Consider the following 20,210-nt stretch of genomic DNA (forward strand, 5'->3'; position numbering starts at 1 on the left):
TTCGTTGACGACTAGAGCAACTAGAGCGCTTGTCCCAGTTAAATTTCGCCTCTCCATCTTCTTGGCGAACTGATGGAGACGAAATAGTGATGTTCTTTTGATGAGCGAGCCGAGAGGACGATCTCGACCCGATCCGATGACCGACGACCGATGCTTGGAGCGGGTGAGGGATGAGGACTGCCTTCCTTGCTGGATATTAGGTTTATTTACATTATTTACATGACTCCAAGTTTACATCACGTCAGAGTGACGGTTACATTGTCACTCTGACTGCAGCAGCCTGTTCGGCCGAGATCTATGCTGAGCTAGATCCCCTCTCGACCGACCTCCGACAAAACCCAACACTCCGGTTTTGATACGAAAAACCCCGCCTCCAAGAAGGGGGCGTACAAGAAAGAGAGAAAAAACATTTCAAAACAATTATTACGAACATTGATTGGCCACAGGAACCAGCCAATCACACACATGTCCCCACCTGCGGTCACGTGACCTAACACTCTCTCTCTTATGCACTCAAAGTGCGTTTCCTACGCACGCTGTTACACCCGGCCAGAAAATACAGAACATCTGCGGCCTAAAGTGAACCATCCATTACGTTCAGCGGGCGGCATCTGCACAAACAACAGCCAAGCCGAGGGCCCGGAGCGGTCCCCGCGCGGCTGACCTCCCTCCACGCGGCGCCTCCCACGACGCCCCCGTTGTCCCGCGACACGCAGGACAATGAGGGTTGCTAATTCCCTCACAGACGAAGGGCGCCGCGGCCTGCCGCCAGTCGCACCGGAAGACGCGCTTCAGGCCCACTCGGTGGTCTCCGAGGCGATTGACCCGTCAACGACCCACGCCGCCGCCGGAGTCGAAGATTTCCAAACTTACACCGCGCGCGCTTTCAACACGAAGAGATACGATAACCTGGCTTCCCGTCGGCCTGTTATGCCGGAGGACCCAGCCACCCGCGACGCAGGCTAATCGCCCCCGTCCTTTGACACACAAAAGGACGGGCATAACACACGCTCTCCGCGTCTCCGAACTTGGCGTCCGTGCGGCTACATGAAAGGGACACGGGAAAACAGCCACCAGCGGAGGCGACGCGGATACCTGAGCCCCCGGCGGCCTTAATTAATTACCTGCAGAGCCCGAACTTAACACCTCCGCACTAAGAATGTTGTCCGTACACTAGCTGTACGTGCAACATTAACTCTCCTGCACGTTAGGACTTACTGCAGAGCCAGTACTAAAAAAAAACACACTCAAGCCGTTACACGAGTACACTACAACGCGAGTACAATACAACATACAACACAATACAACAATCGAAAATTACCCCGGCACACACCAACCTAACCAGCACAACGCGCCGGCCAACTGCACCAGAAACGGATGCAACACGGCATGCTTAGTGCCCTGGCCTGGCCGTACCCCCCCGCACAACAGTACAATACACTCATCCGAACGCTGGCCATCACATGTGGCATCTCCCATTTACAAAGAACGACATGGTTCCACCTCTTCCCAGACCCGCAAAACGAAAAAAAAAAACACTTTTTTCCCTTTCCTCCCAATTTGCGAACATGCCTGACCATGCACAGTGTCTTTTACGTCACACTCTCAGGCAGGACCCCATACTGTACATTCCTTGGTTTGCCATGAAATGCCACCACCCAGCAAGGCAGAAGTGCGCTTTAGAACAGGGGGGGGGGGGCGCCAGTGGTTCCTCCCACCGCACTCTACCCATTTTCAGTCTCAAGTCTCGATAGGGCATCAGCGCACTTATTGAGTGACCCCTTTATATGCGAGAACTCTAGGTCATACTTTTGTAGTGCCAGGGCCCAGCGAGTGAGACGAGCGCTAGATGACGTTGACCGCGTCAAATAAGTTAATGGGTTGTGGTCAGTCACCACCTTGACCTTAGAGCCAAAGAGCCAGGTGTCAAGACGCCCTAGCGCCCATACCACCGCGAACGCCTCTCGTTCTATCGCTGACCATTTCGCCTGCTGTGGTGTCAGCTTTTTGCTCAGAAAGGCAATTGGTCTTTCCTGCCCGTCGGTTTCCTGCGCTAAGCAGGCCCCCACACCCCTTTCCGACGCGTCGGTTGTCAAAACAAAGCCCTTGTCGAGGTGGGGCGCGCTAAGTGTTGGCAGGTCACTGAGGATGGCCCTCACTCTGTCGAACGCCTGATTGGCCTCCGCGCTCCACGGCAGTATGTTCGGTACACGCCGGTTCGTGAGGTCAGTTAGAGGGCGAACCACCTCTGAATAGGCCGGGACGTAGTCTCTGTAATAATTGAAAAGTCCTAGAGCACTGCGGAGCTCCTTTTTGGTCACCGGCGTCTTCAGGCCGGCTATCGCATTTACTCTTTCAGGGTCCGGTGAGTGCTTGCCCGACCCGACAACATGGCCGAGGTATTTTACGCTCGGCTGGGCGAACTTACATTTATCCGGATTAACGGTCAGTCCAACTGACTCAATGGTCGTCAGCACCGCCTCCAAATGCCCCATATGCGCCTCCCATGTCTCCGAATACACCGCTACGTCGTCGATGTACGCGGAGGCGTAGCCTTTGTGGGGCCGCAGGACTTCATTCATTATCCTCTGAAAGGTGGCAGCCGAGTTACGCAACCCGTAGGGCATGACCCGCCACGCGTACAACCCACTAGTGGTAGCGAAAGCTGTGTACTTCTGTGATGCTGGTTCGACGGCTATTTGCCAGTAGCCTCGCGTCATGTCTAGTAGAGTGATATATTTTGCCTTAGCGACATCATAAAGCAGCTCTGTCATGTTCCCCATGGGAAAGCTGTCTGCCTCAGTGACGGCGTTTAGTTGGCGGTAATCGATACACATTCGTATCGTACCGTCACTTTTTGACACACAGACGACAGGGTGGGCAGCGCTACTTTCGATCGGGTATATCAGCCCCCACTCTCTAAGCTCTTGGACCTGGCGTTCGACCTCTCCTCTCAGTGTTATTGGCACTCGATACGGGTAGGCCTTAGAGGGCTTCGCTCCTTCGACGAGAACAATTTTGTGTTCTCCGACATTACATTTCCCAGGCTTCCCCGAGAATGTGGCTTCGTAGCATCGCACTAGTCGAGTGAGCTCTCGCGACTGCCCGGCCGTCAAATGAGAATTTTCCTGCAGCCGAACTGATACGCTGCGCTCAGCATTTCTGCTCTCTGGGGTGGTCTCGAATTCTCCGAACTCCTTATCCGACTCGAACACTACCCCAACATTCTTCGCGCGGAGGTAGTATCTCCTCAGTCGGTTCGCATGCACCCACTTTTCTGCGTCGTTAGGGAATTGCACAATGTAGCTGTTTGGCCTTATCCTCTGCTTGATTTTAGCAGGCCCTAACCACCTCGGCTGCATTTTCCCCACTTGTCCTGTTTCTAGGACTAAGACTTCCTCCCCCACTTCGAAGTCTTTAGGGCGTGCCCTTAGGTTGTACTTTTCGGCGTACGATTGTTGCATCTGTTCCGCCCTTAGGTCGACTACTCGCGCCGCTTCTCCCATCCGCTCGCGCAACTCTGCCAGATAGTTGACCGCGGATTTGTTGAGCCCTGTCGGTGGCTCCCATGCACCCGTCCAAGTCTTTTGAAGTATGCTTAACGGTCCCTGTGGAACACGCCCGTACATAAGCTCAAACGGTGACACCCCCGTTATCTCGTGAGGCAATTCCCGGTAAGCCCAAAGGATACACGGTATAAAGCGAACCCAGTCACGTTCATGGTCGTGCATTACGTGCCTAAGCATGGCCTTAAAAGTTCCATTCCAACGCTCCACGAGTCCGTTGCTCTGAGGGTGCTCCGGCGTGGAAAAACGCACTTGTACTCCGAGTCGCTCCGATAGCTCCTTCGTCACTCCCGCCGCGAAGTTCGAACCCTGATCGCAACATACTAACTCGGGAATGCCAAAACGCGAGAAAATGTCGAGCAGTGCTTGACAGGTTGCCTTGGCTGTCAGGGCCCGAAGAGGCACAACCTCCGGCCACCGAGTACACAAGTCGATCACGCATAGCGCGTATCTATGTCCCTGGGACGAGGCCGGCTCAAGGGGCCCAATGCAATCTAGGTAAATTACCTGGAATGGTTCCTCAGGTCGCGTAAGGGGTGTGATAGGAACTCGATCCGTCACCCTAGTCTTTGAAAAGACTTGGCAAGTATGGCATGACTGACAGTGCTTTCTAACATCCCCCGCCAGTGTTGGCCAAAAGAAAGCGCTTCGAACGCGCTGTTTCGTCTTTTTCTCGGAGAAGTGCCCGCCGATCGGCGCGTCGTGCGCGAGCGTGAGCACTTCCTTACGGCGTGCCTCCGGGAGTACCAGCTGTTTACACGCTTTCCCGTCGAGAGTTTCACGATGAAAAAGTAAACCCCCCTCGATAGACATCCCATGAGTCCCGGCTTGGGCTTGCGACCAAGCGCTTTCTAACGACGTGTCTGTCCTTTGTTCCTCTGCGAACGTTTCGGCTCTCGCTGCCCCTTCTTGGCGAATGGGCACCGCTTCGACGACTTCGCTCGACTGTGCCGCACCTACAAAGCATTTCTGCTGCCCGTCGTTCCGTTCTGCGTTCGTTAGAGAATCCTGCTCCCTAGGTCCCTCTAGTGCGCTGCGCTCCGCGAGCTGTTCCTTCTCCATTTCACCCAAGCGTCGCGCTAGTTCTACCGCCTCATTTTCCACTCTCTTGAGTTCCTCAAGGGTGTGTGGCGTCAGAAGAGCCTCAACACCTCCGGCCAACTCGTCCGTTACTGCGCAGAGCGTCATGAGTTTGGGATGAATACTCCCTTCTCGGTCTGGCAGACTAAGCGGCACATACACGAGGTCCGCGGAAACTGTGTGCCCAAACGCGCCCCTAAGACGCACTTTCCCACGTCCCTCGGCGCCCTGGGGAACTACGTTTCTCCTCAAAATGGTGATATCAGCCCCCGAATCCAAGCAGGCTTTAAACGCTCGTTCTTCGGAAACTAGGTCGACCCAAGTCAATCGCGAAGTTCCCACCGCCTCTGCAACTGATTCGTCACTCTCTGCTGCCCGCCAGCACGTGGCCTTAGCTGCCGTGAGTCTGTCCTGAGGCGTCTTTGATGGCTCTTGAGGTTGGGATCCCCTCGAATTTGCTTGCGGGCAATTGGACCGGAAGTGTCCCAGGCGACCGCAGGTGAAGCATTTGGGTGGGGCTCTCTGATCGCTTCTCGGTGGTTTGTCCATCAAGTCTTTCTGCTTCGCACCCCCCTTTTTGTCTCCTACTGGCGGGTTTTGGTTCGGCAAATGGTGACCCAACTTGCTATCCTCGTACTTCTCTGCTAGCCTCGCAGCATCCTTTGGCCTGAGCCAATCTCCCGTTTCCTGCTGCAGCACGTACGTCCGAACCTGCTCGCTCATGAGCGTTTTGGCGCGATCTGCTACCAGAAGTTCCTTCAACTCATCTATCGTTTTTATTTTACGGCTACGGAGATAATAGTCTAGGGTGGTCTCTAGCTTCGTCACAAATTGACCCCACGTCTCCGTGCCTTTCCGGCAAGCATAAAACCTTCTCCTGTACTCGTCTGGAGTGAGCTTAAGTTCTGCCAACACGTAGTCGCGCACCTCCTCAAACGATAGCACCCCGCTACCGGGTTTGTTCGCTATCAGCATTCGGCACCTTTCATTTAAGAAAGGCACAATGATCGGCCCGCGCGCGTCGTCAGGAATAACCCGATTGTTCAGCATATTTTCCGCGCTCCTGAACCAGGCGGGCACTAGATCGTCTGAGTCTGGCATTGGGGCGAGAACCGCTCTCATTTCTTCGGCATACCGTCCCAATTTAAACCTGCCATCACACTCGCGCTCGCCACTGCCCCGTTGTTTCAACCTTTCGAGCTCAAGTTGCAGCTCCAATACCTTGATTGTTAGCTGTTGCACATCCGCCGGTGCGGGTGTAGTCGTCTCCCTTGCCACTGCGGCATTGTCTGCCGTTTGTTGCAACGTTACGGCATTATCCTCATCCGTAACTACAGCATCCCTGGGGTTCTCAGTGTTCGATGCCCCACCAGAATTTTCGTCATCCATTCTCCTATTCGCTCCTGCCTTCTCTGATCCTGCACGGGTGGTCGCTACCATGGGGCCCCCGGAGGAAACAGAATAGGGGCCTACCTGGATTCAATGCGCTGACTGCGTTGCGGCAGTCTCTGTCGTCGGCGCCTCGGCGTCGATGTCACGCTCGGCTACCCGTCGTCATGGCGTCCGCCGCAAGGTCTCCGGAGCGTCTCCCTTCTCGTTTTGAGCCAGAGCTCCCGAGGCTTTCCGCTGAGGTGTCGCCCCTTGATGAACCGCGGCTTCCGTCGGCCTGGGCCGGAGCCCACGAGGCCTCCCGCTGAGGTGTCGCCTCGTTGAAACCGCCGGCTTCTGCCGCCCTGGGCCGGAGCCCACGAGGCCTCCCGCTGAGGTGTCGCCCCGTTGATGAACCGCGGCTTCCGCCGGCCTGGGCCGGAGCCCACGAGGCCTCCCGCTGAGGTGTCGCCTCGTTGAAATCGCCGGCTTCTGCCGCCCTGGGCCGGAGCCCGCGAGGCCTCCCGCTGAGGTGTCGCCTCGTTGAAACTTGGAGTCTGGCCTGGCCCGTCGTTGGTCCCAGGCCGAACGTTGCGTTGCAGGAGTCTCTCAGGAGTTCCCCACCAACTTCAGCACGCTGTCGTGGTCATCCTGTCGGCTGCGCCAGTTAAATTTCGCCTCTCCATCTTCTTGGCGAACTGATGGAGACGAAATAGTGATGTTCTTTTGATGAGCGAGCCGAGAGGACGATCTCGACCCGATCCGATGACCGACGACCGATGCTTGGAGCGGGTGAGGGATGAGGACTGCCTTCCTTGCTGGATATTAGGTTTATTTACATTATTTACATGACTCCAAGTTTACATCACGTCAGAGTGACGGTTACATTGTCACTCTGACTGCAGCAGCCTGTTCGGCCGAGATCTATGCTGAGCTAGATCCCCTCTCGACCGACCTCCGACAAAACCCAACACTCCGGTTTTGATACGAAAAACCCCGCCTCCAAGAAGGGGGCGTACAAGAAAGAGAGAAAAAACATTTCAAAACAATTATTACGAACATTGATTGGCCACAGGAACCAGCCAATCACACACATGTCCCCACCTGCGGTCACGTGACCTAACACTCTCTCTCTTATGCACTCAAAGTGCGTTTCCTACGCACGCTGTTACACCCGGCCAGAAAATACAGAACATCTGCGGCCTAAAGTGAACCATCCATTACGTTCAGCGGGCGGCATCTGCACAAACAACAGCCAAGCCGAGGGCCCGGAGCGGTCCCCGCGCGGCTGACCTCCCTCCACGCGGCGCCTCCCACGACGCCCCCGTTGTCCCGCGACACGCAGGACAATGAGGGTTGCTAATTCCCTCACAGACGAAGGGCGCCGCGGCCTGCCGCCAGTCGCACCGGAAGACGCGCTTCAGGCCCACTCGGTGGTCTCCGAGGCGATTGACCCGTCAACGACCCACGCCGCCGCCGGAGTCGAAGATTTCCAAACTTACACCGCGCGCGCTTTCAACACGAAGAGATACGATAACCTGGCTTCCCGTCGGCCTGTTATGCCGGAGGACCCAGCCACCCGCGACGCAGGCTAATCGCCCCCGTCCTTTGACACACAAAAGGACGGGCATAACACACGCTCTCCGCGTCTCCGAACTTGGCGTCCGTGCGGCTACATGAAAGGGACACGGGAAAACAGCCACCAGCGGAGGCGACGCGGATACCTGAGCCCCCGGCGGCCTTAATTAATTACCTGCAGAGCCCGAACTTAACAGTCCCCCTGTGCTTTGTGTATTTGTCCTTCGTGTTGTATGTTTTTAGAACAAGTTCTACTAGAAGTTCAGGGTATTAGAGTTACCCCTTCGTAAAATAGCTGCCAACATGCCCAGGTTGTTGCTTTTGCAAGTATCTTACTTGAGAGCGGTGATGCAAATAGGCGTACATTGAAAAACAGACAAAGACAAAGCATTTATTCGGCTGAGCGTGATAGAAGCTATGCCGTCAAGCACTCTTGCTCGGTTTCGAGCAGTCCGTGTTGAATGTTTGTTGTTGCTGTGCAAATCGCACCATTGACACTAAAAACGCAATATCACGTCACAGCTTCAAAATCCTTTGTGATGATTTAAGGAGTTCTTCAAACAATTAAAGGAAAACTTCCATTGCGTCTCGAGTAACCGGTGCAGGCTCCCTGCTTGCGCCCTCCTGGTCGTCAGAAGTATCCTCCAAAGGCACTTTACGTCAAGGATTTCTTCACGAAAATCCTATTCGGTTGGAAGCATTTCTTTGCATTTTCTTTCTTTTCCTGGGCCGCGTGGATGCCCCGCCAAGACTGCCATAATCGCTTCGCAGAACCTCTAGTGGTGGCACTGAGTGAGAAAATCTATCTTTATAAAAAAGCACTCGTGACGCTGTTCGTTTGCAACGAATGTTCTTTTGCATTGCGTCTACAGAATAGCAAACAAACATTTCTAGGTGTTCCGGTCCGGCATATGCGAGAATCATGCTTTACCGAGTTCATTGTAACGAGAGTTTACTGTATTGAATTCTACTTTCCTGCCAAGGGGAGGCTCTCCGAGTTTATTCCGTTCAGTTCAATTCAGTCCTGCATTGAAAAGATTGCGGACAACTTAATTCAAGCATTAAGCTGCGTTAGAACATTAATTTAATTAAAGTTGTCAGAATTTTCCTCCAGCACACAAACTTCCACTGGCTGCTTCTCTTTCGGTCATCTTATAGAAATAGGAAGAGTAATCGAAAGCGAAGCTCATTGCCTTTACACATCACAATCATGATTATCATCCTGACTGTGGAGCCCTAACGACTGCAGGATGACAGCCTGCCCATTCAACTGCACACTAGACTATTCAATTTCAAACGGATTTTCTCATTTCTTAATTCAATCGATTGAATCAGGTAATTGCTGGTAGCTCGCACATTTCACAAGCATCAGGCTTCTGCCATTCCTGTTTGTGGTAGCAGACGCGAAGATGTCACAGCTCTCGCAACAACAACATTTGTGCTCGCAAGCGCGGACCCAAGCAAACAACGAGCGTGGCGTGCGGACGTCAAAATCGATGAGACGCTTCCCTGACCGCTAATGGACGCATGTCGTGTGCAGACCGGCAGCGGAAGGATGGGCGCAAGGGCCCGCCCAGCGGATTGCGGAGGTCGCTTGACAGAGTGCATTGACTTGGGCTTATAGCTGGCACGTGGCCGGGAGGCTCACAAGGCAGGCAGCAGGGTGTTCAAGTAATGAAGGACTTTAAATGGATCCTCCAAATCTTAAATGCTTTCAGAACGTAGTCATCAAACACTTCCAGTGCTTAACATAAGATGTTACAAAGTATCTCAGCCCAAAAAGTACCGCTCTATGCCCATCAGATAACTCTGAAACCTGCTCAAAAGATTTTTATCTTTTTCCCGAGTTTTGGTCGTCTTCCAGTGGTCGATTTACGTCATTGCCGCAGTATAGCGGCTATTGACGGGCTTCATTTCTGTTGAAGCAATAAACGCATTCGATAGCCACACCACAAAAAAAATCCACAAAACCAAAGCAGAAGAGGAAAGCGTATCTGCTGCGATGAGCAAATCACGCAGTGGCACTCCGTGCCATTGATAACTATAGTTTGACAATACTTCCAGAGGTAAAGGAAAGAGCGAAAGTGTTTATCGAGAGTGTTGCAGAGCCCCTTTAATGCTTAGAGTAAGGGAGGGACGAGCGATTGGAAAAGGCATCACACAGCAGTTGTAAGAAATGTGACAAGGTTAATTTTCAAATCTCCTCATCAAAGTAGGTGTCTCGCAAGGACACAAGGAAAAGCAGGGTAGGACAGCAGAGAAAAAAATAAATAAATTTCGCCCGCTGGCGCTAGAATCACTTACTGAGTAAACGTTCGCCGTAGCAGTCATTCTCGTCCTTGAGGCAGGAAAAAGTCAAGGGTAGGTGCACGGTATGCTTTGCCTAGTAAACTATACTACATACTACTATACTGATGCTGCGCAATGTTTTTACGTAGTGTGGGGTAATAATGCGTAGTATCCTTTGCCGAGCACCCCCACAGCCAAGAGCGTGTAACGCCCTCCGCTTCCACAAAAATCCACATATGGCAGAACTAACACCTTTAGCACCTATAATAACGTAAATGGAGATAATTGGTGGAACAGAATTTAAAAAAAAAATGAAGAAAATGTTTTCACTAAAATAATCTGACAAAATCAAAAATATGTATCTCATATATCTGCTTTAAAAACCCGAGGACTAAACAAAAAACTTCCACAAGGGAACGTTGGAAATACGAATAGAGTATAGTGTAAATTGCAGTACGCCTCCCATCTTCGAGAAAAAAACACAATCAGCGAAGTACATGACTTCATCGCTATAATGGCATGAATTTACATCATTGGCGAAAAGACACAAAACAAAGCTTAAAAAGAATAAAATGACCCAACGTCTTTTGTTACTTATAGCCATATTAGCCTCCAGAGAACCTCCAACAGCATCGAAGGCACTCCTGCGACTCCGACGCGGAAGTGCTCCACAACTTTCCCACTTTCTTGAACCCTGGCGAAGTCATGGCGAAGCAGAGCTGGGAACGAAAACTCTACTGTTTTTACGGAAACAGGGCTGGAAGAGGCCCTCTGAACATATGAATTTATGTGTACATCTCGCCTCTTCTTTCTAATTTTTTTTTTCTGTCTATATTTTTCCTTTCACCTCCGTGTATTTGCCTCCATTTGGAGCAGCAGGCCCTACCGTTAGTGGGGCTGACCTCTTCAGCATTCATTAAAGGTTTATTCTCTCTCTCTCTCGCTCTCTCACACACACTCTAGGACAGCGACATCAGAATGCTACGCATTAATACACAGTTCTCTGACCTTTTGCAGATTTTTATCAATCAACTCCCGGACAACCTCATACACCGTAAATACTCACGGTAGGGTAGAAGCGCTCAGCGTGATTAAAAAATAGGTGTATATATACATTGCCCCGAATAATGCCTTTTGATTTATTTATATTGTTTTACCTGCGTTTTGTTACTCCCGACTATATTACGTGTTCTACGTGAAGCGCGCGTTTCCTTCTTGTATTGTATGTCGAACTAGCAATCTTGTTTGATGGATAAAGGGTGTTATCTGCCATTCTCCTGGACAGTTCTTGTTTAATTGGAAATGTTCCCCATCCAAATCGTCATTTTCCTGAACTATTGCGCTCTAGATATGTGCAGGGCAGACGCAGCGGCATTCTGTTCGCTGGCGATCGGCAGGGCCCATTATTTTGCCGACTGCTTCTTTCCCGCGTACGGTTTAACAGCGAAGCTGTATACTAAATCGCAATTTTTCGTGTCCGCGGTTACAAATACCAAGAAATTGACGAGCGCATTCACGTGAACGCAGGTCTCGCGGTGACGGCTCGTCCGTTAAAAAAACCAAGAAAATGCCTAGCACTCGTGTGCGCGTGCCTCGTGACTACCAGCCTGCGTACATTTGTCAAGCCCCGTATATCCACTTAGGGAGATTGGCTGAGATTGAGGCAACCGTCCAGCCGCGTATTTCCAAACGCTTCGCTGCACGTAGCACCCACGTGGCATGTCTGCTTGTGCACTGCAGAACGGTAATTAAAGGTCGTCATTGGCTGCGCCCCAAACCTAAAGCGACCTAAAACATACCAAATCACCATTATTAACAAAAAGACGACGCAGATCTGAGTTTACAAAAAAAAATCAATTTATAAAGAAAAGGTGAGCAATTAAAAAAGAATCTACAACATAAACCTCGTGGGGCTCGAACCCAAACCGTCAGCTTCAGTACTCAGTACTCTACATCGAAGCCACAGAGCCCGAACAGTAGGATTCTTTTAGCACGCGCTCAAAAGAGTAGCGCGCGCAGTGACATCACACATGTCACGCGGATGCTCTGTGCAGTGAAGCCTTTGGAAACAAGCCACCCGGCCGTTAACAAAACCAATGAAACGCCTAGCGCTCTTGCGTGCGTTCCTCGCGACGACCGCTCAGCGTCCCCTGCGAACGTTTGTCAAGCCAAGCACACCCACTTAGAGAGATCGGCCAGGATTGCTGCGACCGCCCGGCAGTTAACAAAACTAAGAAAACACCGAGTGCCCGTGAGTGCAGGCATCGCGAAGACCGCCCAGCGTCCCCTGCGCCAGTTTTTAAAGCCAATGACACCCACGTAAAGAGAGTGGGCAATATTGCGGCGATTGTCCGGCGGTTAAAAAACAAATAAAATGTCCACTGGTCGTGTGCGCGTGCCTGGAAGCCACTGCCAAGCGTCCCCGGCGCGCTTTTGTCAAGCCAAGCATGTCCGCTTTGGGAGATTGGCCAAGATTGGCCCCAAAAAAACTAGAGCTCGCCGTAATCATGGCAACACTTGCTCGGAACGAAAAAGACTCCAGCGTTTGCCTGAACCGTGGCAACACCTGCCCGGAACAAAAAAGACACTGTCATAACGTACGCCCCTACAAGGGATGGCAAATAATTAGCACTTCCAAAAAGATGAAAGAAGCTCACACTTTTAGCTACAATGATAATGTAAAGGTCGCTGCGGCAGTGAAGAAGAAGCAAATCGGCAGCAATCGTCGAGTTAAACTTGTCTGATGGTCGTGAAAGTTGCGCACAGCTTCGCTACCTTGAAATCTTAGGCGCTAGTTTGAGCTTCCTTCATTTTATTTTTGTTTACTGCGGGGCACAAGTTCGCGCCAAGAAACCTTTATTCCTACGCGACTTCGCTCTCCACCGTATGGGTACGTGGCGGCAGGACACAGTAAATGAATCATCAATATCCGAGCGATGTATTTACAGTATTTACACGATTTCGGACATGCTGAAGAGCCCGCGCTGCTGTGCTCGACGCATGGCAGCTTCTTCTTCAGCGGAGGTTGGTACCACAGCTTTCTTCTGCTTGCAGTAACACATTTCCCTCGTCCAAAGCGACCGTCCCAGTCCAGGCCGCAGTACATGTACAGGCGCGATGAAGATGCTAGATGAGAAGAAAAGTGGAGGTGCCCTTGCCGCCACGGGTGAGGTTGACAGTTTCGGTGGCACCGGCCTCAGAACAGCAATGCCCGCCGACAATACGAAGGTACGTCCAAAGCCTTCGGAGACACGCCGGAGATATCGGCAGGGGAACGCTGTCGGCTTTAGGTCCTGTCGCGACTGGTCAGGTCGTCTGTTCTCTGCAGGTCACGAGCAACGGACATGGGCTGGGGATATAGGTACCGTCCATGGCTCACCGGGGCTGGGGCGGGCAGACGCGATCGAAGATCCGATGTTCAGGAGCCGAGACGGGGCGGCACTGGGGGCCAGGATTGGGATGAACTCCGCAACATCCACCAAAACATGGTACTTGGTGGCAGGACACAGGAAATGCACCGTGGAAGATGCAAGCGATATATTTACGTTATTTACACGATGTTGGCCATGATAGAGAACCCGCACAGCTCCGCACAGCTTCTTCAGCGGAGGCTGAAGAAGCTGTGGAAGCTGTGGAGGCTGTATGTATGTATGTATGTATGTATGTATGTATGTATGTATGTATGTATGTATGTATGTATGTATGTATGTATGTATGTATGTATGTATGCATGCATGCATGTATGTATGTATGTATGTATGTATGTATGTATGTATGTATGTATACGTACGTACGTACGTACGTACGTACATACGTATGTATGTATGTATGTATGTACGTATGTATGTATAGAGAGAGAGAGAGAGAGAGAGAGAGAGAGAGAGAGAGAGAGAGAGAGAGAGAGAGAGAGAGAGAGAGAGAGAGAGAGATGGCGAGCGAGGCACGCACCTTGGACTTCCTGAGCCTGAAGACGACCACCATGAGCACGACGGTGACGGTGGTGCAGAAGCCCTGCAGCCCCAGGGCCAGACTGCGCCAGGCCATGTTGTACTGCACGAAGCAGGCCTCGCGCTCGGCCTCGCCGCCTTCGGGCTCGCCACTCCAGGGCTGCTCCTGCTGGCAGGCCCCGCCGCAGCGCGCGGGGCACGGCAGGCAGCGGAACTCGGCCGTCGGCGGGCCGGCCTCCAGGGCCTCGCCGCTACCCACCGCCGACTCCGATGACGTGGTCGACGTAGCGCCCGCGCTAGTCACAGTGGAAGGCGACGAGGAGGTTGCTGCTGCTGTTGTGGGGGGAGCGTAGAAGCCTTCGCGACAGCGGCACTGGTAGCCGCCCCGGCGGAAGCCCAGGCCCGGTGAGGGCTCGCACTGCAGAGGTAAAATGGAGGGAAAGAAGGTAAGGAACGGTAACGGAAGCGGTCGTTATAGCGAGGCGAAGCGGGAATAAGAAAAGTAGTATGGTATTTTAAAAAACTAGCGGGGACTTCTTTTTGATCTAAACACACGCCGAGGACTAGATGTTGCTGCCAGCACTACAAAGACATTCATTCATTCATTCATTCATTCATTCATTCATTCATTCATTCATTCATTCATTCATTCATTCATTCATTCAGAAGTTCGTTTATTCATTCAGTCGTTCGTTCATCGTTCAGCCCTTTTTATATGTCCACTGTAACGTGAAGGCATGTCGCTGTGTGCCAGCTTTATGGAAGAATACAGTTAAAACCCGATCTAACGAAGTCACGGGGAACTGGGGATAACTTCGTTAAATAGAGAACTTCGTAAAATTGGTGCTGCCTTTTTACAAGCCGTTGATTCCATAAAATGGATGACTAAAGGGAGGCGCATCCCAGCAGCTACCATGACATCGTAATTGCGGCGGCCGCGGCGCTCGCCTGTCGATAATTCAACAATGCGTTCTAAGTCCGCGCTGAAAACCATAAGCCACACGGGCCTACCCCTGAAGTCGCCACACCACAGAAGACGCGTGAAACAAAGCCAGTTTTTGTTGTACCACCTCTCCGCTTTGTGGAACATTCTTGGCTCTCATATTCTTGAACCATGTAAACAGTGTTTCCTCGCTATTTCTCGTGCGGAGTGGTCTTGAGGCTATTTTTCTTCGACGCCATTCCACACGAAATTGCATGCACGATGAAGTATATTCTTTTTAAGATTTGGAAAGGCATGCTGGCAGGAATGCGTTGTCTGCGGCCATGGTACTGCTGAATTTATCTCGTAGAGTTCCGTAAAAACAACACTTGATGCCTCTTTTTTTGTTTTTGACGGGGCGCAATAATATCAGTGGCGTCGTTGCTAACCCCATGACAAATTGCTCCCTTTTTAGCTGTGTCTGCGTCTCGAACTACTTCCTTAAATCGGAAATGACACGAAATTTATTTCGTTAGTTCAAGTTCATAAAAGCATGGAGCCGTATAAGCACCTGCGGGGGATCCCCGCTAGTCCGTTAGATAGGGAAATTCGTAAAATCGGGTTTCGTTAGATCGAGTTTTGATTGTACTACACTCGGACTGCCAGATCCGCCTCCGGGGAGGAAGACGTGCGTCCAAGAATTCACACTCTTGTATTGCAAAGGTTTCTTTTTCACAGAGATCATTACGGAGGTCCACTGACAGCGAACAGCTAATGTCAACATACCTGTCAACGCGCCCTTGTATATATATATATATATATATATATATATATATATATATATATATATATATATATATATATATATATATATCAGTATTTGCAAAAACTCCCCAAATACAGCAGCTTTATTGGCCTAATGCAACTACACAATGCGATTTGTCCTTGGGAAGGAGGCCGCGTTCCCCCCACCACTTTGAAACGTTTAACCCTTTGTGATCTATGGACCCTACCTATTTCCTGGTGAGTTGATAGCTCTTGTGCAATGCTCTTTTGTGTACTGTATCTGGTCTGTCCATCCGTGGGGGACACACCCAAAACACATTCTTCGTTCATGCCTGTATGGATCCATCCGAACCAGTCTCCCCACCCACTGAATACCTTCTTGTATACTTTTCCCTTCCTTTTGAAACCGCGATTGTCTAGTCTTCCGCACTTGCAGCCCATGCCATGTACGTTGCCCCGTCGTGGAGCAACCTTGACCGCTGCCTTGTTAATACGGCCCCTTTCTCTCTCCCTCCCTCTGTCCTTTCTCTTTTTTTGTTGTTGTTGTAACGTAGACACAGCCCGACTGCATGCATCCTCTCCGTCTTCGAAACATCTTTCGATCCTTCTCACAGTTTTCTGCAAATTTATAGAAGAAATGTGTTCCGAATGTTTGTGACAGCAAAATCATGTAACAGTACTCTGATGAAGGCAAGTCCCGTTGCCGCTACGTAAGTAAACCTTCTTTGTTATTGTTCTTGCTGTGTATCCGACTCTTTACTTATATATATATATATATATATATATATAGATATATATATATATATATATATATATATATATATATATATATATATATATATATATATATATATATATATATATATATATATATATATATATATATGTATGTATAGCTGGCCAGAAGGAAGTATGACGTACTGTGTAATAGCGAAGAGAGAGAAAGAACCACATTCTCTTGGAGAACAACTGTTGTGGAACTAAAGCGGAAGATTGGGCGAGTTGGTTGCTAACTAGGGAATTCATCGCACCAGCGACAATAACGCATGGACAAAGTTACTAGCGCGTTTTTCCTTGCTTCTGTAGCTTTGTCCCCATGTTAATGTTCGTTAGTACGATGAATTCACTGTTGGGGAAGGCACGTGTTAAGCCTCAACTTTGACGCGTGGCGTCACAACAAGGTTAGAAACTCAACGACCTGCTGGGCTAGTGAAGCCACCTCTGTTCCTTTCTGTTCATCACCTGTGCCAGAGTCCTCTTAAAACTAACTTTCAATTGTGTGCTCACACTTTACGCACGAAAAAGCGGCGGGCACGCGAACAGTGCGACTGGCACTTCGATCGACAACGCCGGCACCAAGATGGTTATTTTCACCACCGGGACTCTTGTGCTCTTGTGCGAACGCAGCGTCACTTTGTGCGCGTGGTTCGCCTTTCGCCTGAAAGCCCGGCCTGCCGTATTGTTGCTGTCAATATGTGCGTATGGAAATTCTCGTGTATATTTGCCTTTGCACCAGGCACGATCATGCAAACAGTCCTGGCGTGGACGGTGAATATGGATGAGTGTACATTGGAACGGAGGAAAAATACCGTTAAGTTGCGTAAACATTAAGATGTTCCCGGGATTTTGATCTTTAACTTTAAAAATATGCATATAAAAATGGAGAGTGCTGACTACGTCTGTTCTCGTGCATATTACGATAGCATGGTTACCGGCTTACTGGGCGAGTCTTTCAAGCATGCTTCCTATGAGCTGGCCAGCAGAGTGAACTCATCCATCATTAAGGAGGTTCAAGCGTTTAAGTCTACGCTTACGTCAAACGCGCTTGTGTCACTGGTTAGCGCTAACGAAATCGCAATAGTAGGGTCAGAACATGGCATTATTTCATTCATGCCGGCACCCTTGTTTTATTGAGAGCATGGTTGTTTCTCTATCGCCCTATAGCGACGGTGCAATAAGTCTGACACGCCATCTCGTGGGTGCTTCCAAAAATACAGGCGGGTGGCCAACGAGACAGCGTTTAGTTATGCTGTGACGCTGACTTCGTGGCGTGCGCAAAAAGTGTTGTTTTGAACTGTGCCAAAACTTACTCTAATTGTCCTCTAGAAACGAAGTTCTTTCGATTTTTAGCATGTTCATCCCTTCGTGACAAGCGAACACGACGGATATGCGCTGTGCGTTGCATGAAGGAAGTTCTTTCTTACACTTCGTTGTATGTCCGTGCGTGGAAGGCGGGTGTACATTGTCCTTTCTTTATCAGAACACCCAGTGCACATTTTGTTGGTAGAAGACAATCTACGGATCCAAGACTTCCATCGTACATCCCTATGATTTTCCCACCGACTTAACGCAAAACGCTTGGGACAGCTGAACACAGGGGATCTGGTTATACACTACCAAACTATTTTCTTTAGTGACTATTTATTAGGTAATCCTTTTCGTTTCTTGATATTATTTTACCCATTCTGAGCAAGGGAAATGCGAGGGCATTTCGTTCACGACTGCGAGCATTAATGTCGCCTTTTTTGTTGTGCACTGCGGGTTTTTATTTTATTTTTTTTTCTTTTTGAGCCATCGTGGCTTTTTGTGACTGCCTGCAGCGAAATATTTCGTGATCAACACCGACTGGTTGGTGTGCGCGTATTTTGTTGAAGATTGTGAACTGCTACCTCAAACTGCCTTTTTTTTTTTCTGTAATGTAACAGCGCTGCATCAGAACCGCGGAGGTTTGTTTGGATATGTGGGGTTTTTCTTCACCGAATTTCATACAATGAGAACTATTTGTTGATCGGCAATATCGACAGCTTAGTTTAACGAACTCACCGCTGAAAGTGATTCATGCAAAAGGAAAATCGCGTTCGATCACAGCGCTTGCAACCTGTCCTGGTGTCCGGTTATCGCATTTTGTTTAGCCCAAAGGTACACTCTTAAAAAAAAGGTCGGGGCATTCACTAATGGAATACTAACAAGTTACTTGTCCCAGTATACACTAGGTACTTAGTAACTGGAGGTAGTAAATGTGGCACTCGTCAGAATTACTAACCAAAGCAGGCAGTAAGCACCACTACCACCCCTAGTAAAGTCCCAGCGATAGCACTCTTCTGAGCTACGTGCGTTTACTAACTGGCCATACACAACCTAGTCACAAGCACGACCTTAATCTAGTGTTGCTACTTCCTACACTCAGTAAATTTACTAACCGTGCAGTTGTTAGTGGCAGAGCCTACGTACAAAACCGCGGGGTAGTAAGGTTCGTAAGAAGTTAGTAAATACGGCCGTTACTACCTTTTTACGACCTTTTTTATTAAGAGTGTAATGCGCTAGGTGAAACAGTAAGCCTAGTTTATGTGCACACGCCTTAAAGACTACAGGAACGGGGGTAAATAAGCGCTGATCTTATTTTAGCGCAAAATGCATGCGGCAGACGTAGCACGACTAATACAGCCGCCACCTTTTTCAACGATACGTCCGGGCGTGGTAAACACTTTTCTCGCTGAGAATGTCGCTGATATTAACCAATCAGTTTTTTTCTAAAGACAATTTTCTGAAAACGTGAGTACGTCCTTTTTTATGAGTTGAGCCTGTGTTTGTTCGTAAGAGCCCGAGACGCAAGAATGAACGAGTCTGCGCTACGCTTCCTTTTCGCCGTTTATAATGTCAAACTAGTACTGTGAAGCAGTTGCACTACCATTTACCTCTAGACAGCTCATACGTTCAATTGAAAAGGGTCAAAATCTACATTGCAACGGCGTAAGACTCCTTGTTCACGGGGTTTACTTTAGCTTGGCGGGTGCAGCCACCTTTCACAGTGCAGTTCTGTGGAGCGCCGCATTACTCAAACTCGTAAAAAACATGCTCCCTCTTGAGAAATTTTATGCCCTTTTCCTCATTTGTGCCAATAAAAAATACAAAGTTACCAATGCAGTGAAACTCAGCTCGCTGGATTACATTGTTAGCCTCGGAAACCCCTGTCCAGTGGGAGGCTGCGGCGCGCCTACCCTGCCATGGAACGATGGCGCGGCCGATGGTGGCGCTGACACGGCGGAGCGGCACGCCCTCTATAGGCGTCGCACGCTTCCTATAGCTTGCTCGTTGACAGAGAGAGCGCGAAGGTCACCACAAGTTCTTACATTCAAGCCAAAAGGGAAGAAAGTGATTGATTTAGCTTTTCAGGAAAATAAGCCTTTGTGTTAGCGCAAACTATGTCCGGCTTCATGTATTCACGACGTTTCTTAGGGAATAAAGACGTACAGCCATGAACAGCCTAAGCTGAAACAAAAGAACAGCAGACAACAGAAATTTCGTGGGGCGGGCCCGCCACGAGGACGGGAAGCTGCGACGAGATAAAATATGTGTTCGAAAATTTCCTTCGCTGCTGCCGTGCGCGTCGGCCCGTGTCGTCTGCTACGGCACCGAGCAACTTTCACGCATGCGCTTTCGGCGATCTATCTTATCTGGAGACCTCGTGTCGCGTCAAGCCTATCTTTTTTATTCAGCGTAAACGGCAAACGTGAGTATAAGTGGAACATCATTGGCATAAATGGGACATGGGACAAAAACGGGCAGCAGACGAAGCGCGCCGACTAGCCCGGCAGCAGTGAAGGGCACTCTCGAACACATGTTCTATCTCGTCGCAGCTTTCCGTTCTCGTGGCCGGCCCGCACCACCAGTATC

General features: G+C 50.1%; 1 protein-coding gene across 1 annotated transcript in view; it reads right to left on the reverse strand.

Annotated features, from left to right (window-relative positions):
- The window catches only part of Smog (G-protein coupled receptor 158 smog), a 394,223-nt gene that overhangs the window by 119,432 nt on the left and 254,581 nt on the right, over positions 1-20,210 (reverse strand). Inside the window, exon 4 of the mRNA XM_077707544.1 lies at positions 13,830-14,246. Coding sequence (XP_077563670.1) covers positions 13,830-14,246 — 417 coding nt within the window. The remainder of the gene's footprint in view (positions 1-13,829; positions 14,247-20,210) is intronic.

Source organism: Haemaphysalis longicornis, unplaced genomic scaffold (assembly GCF_048455015.1).
Source record: "Haemaphysalis longicornis isolate Haplotype H1 unplaced genomic scaffold, Haemaphysalis longicornis Haplotype H1 scaffold_4, whole genome shotgun sequence".
In the NCBI taxonomy this organism is placed as follows: Eukaryota; Metazoa; Arthropoda; class Arachnida; order Ixodida; family Ixodidae; genus Haemaphysalis; species Haemaphysalis longicornis.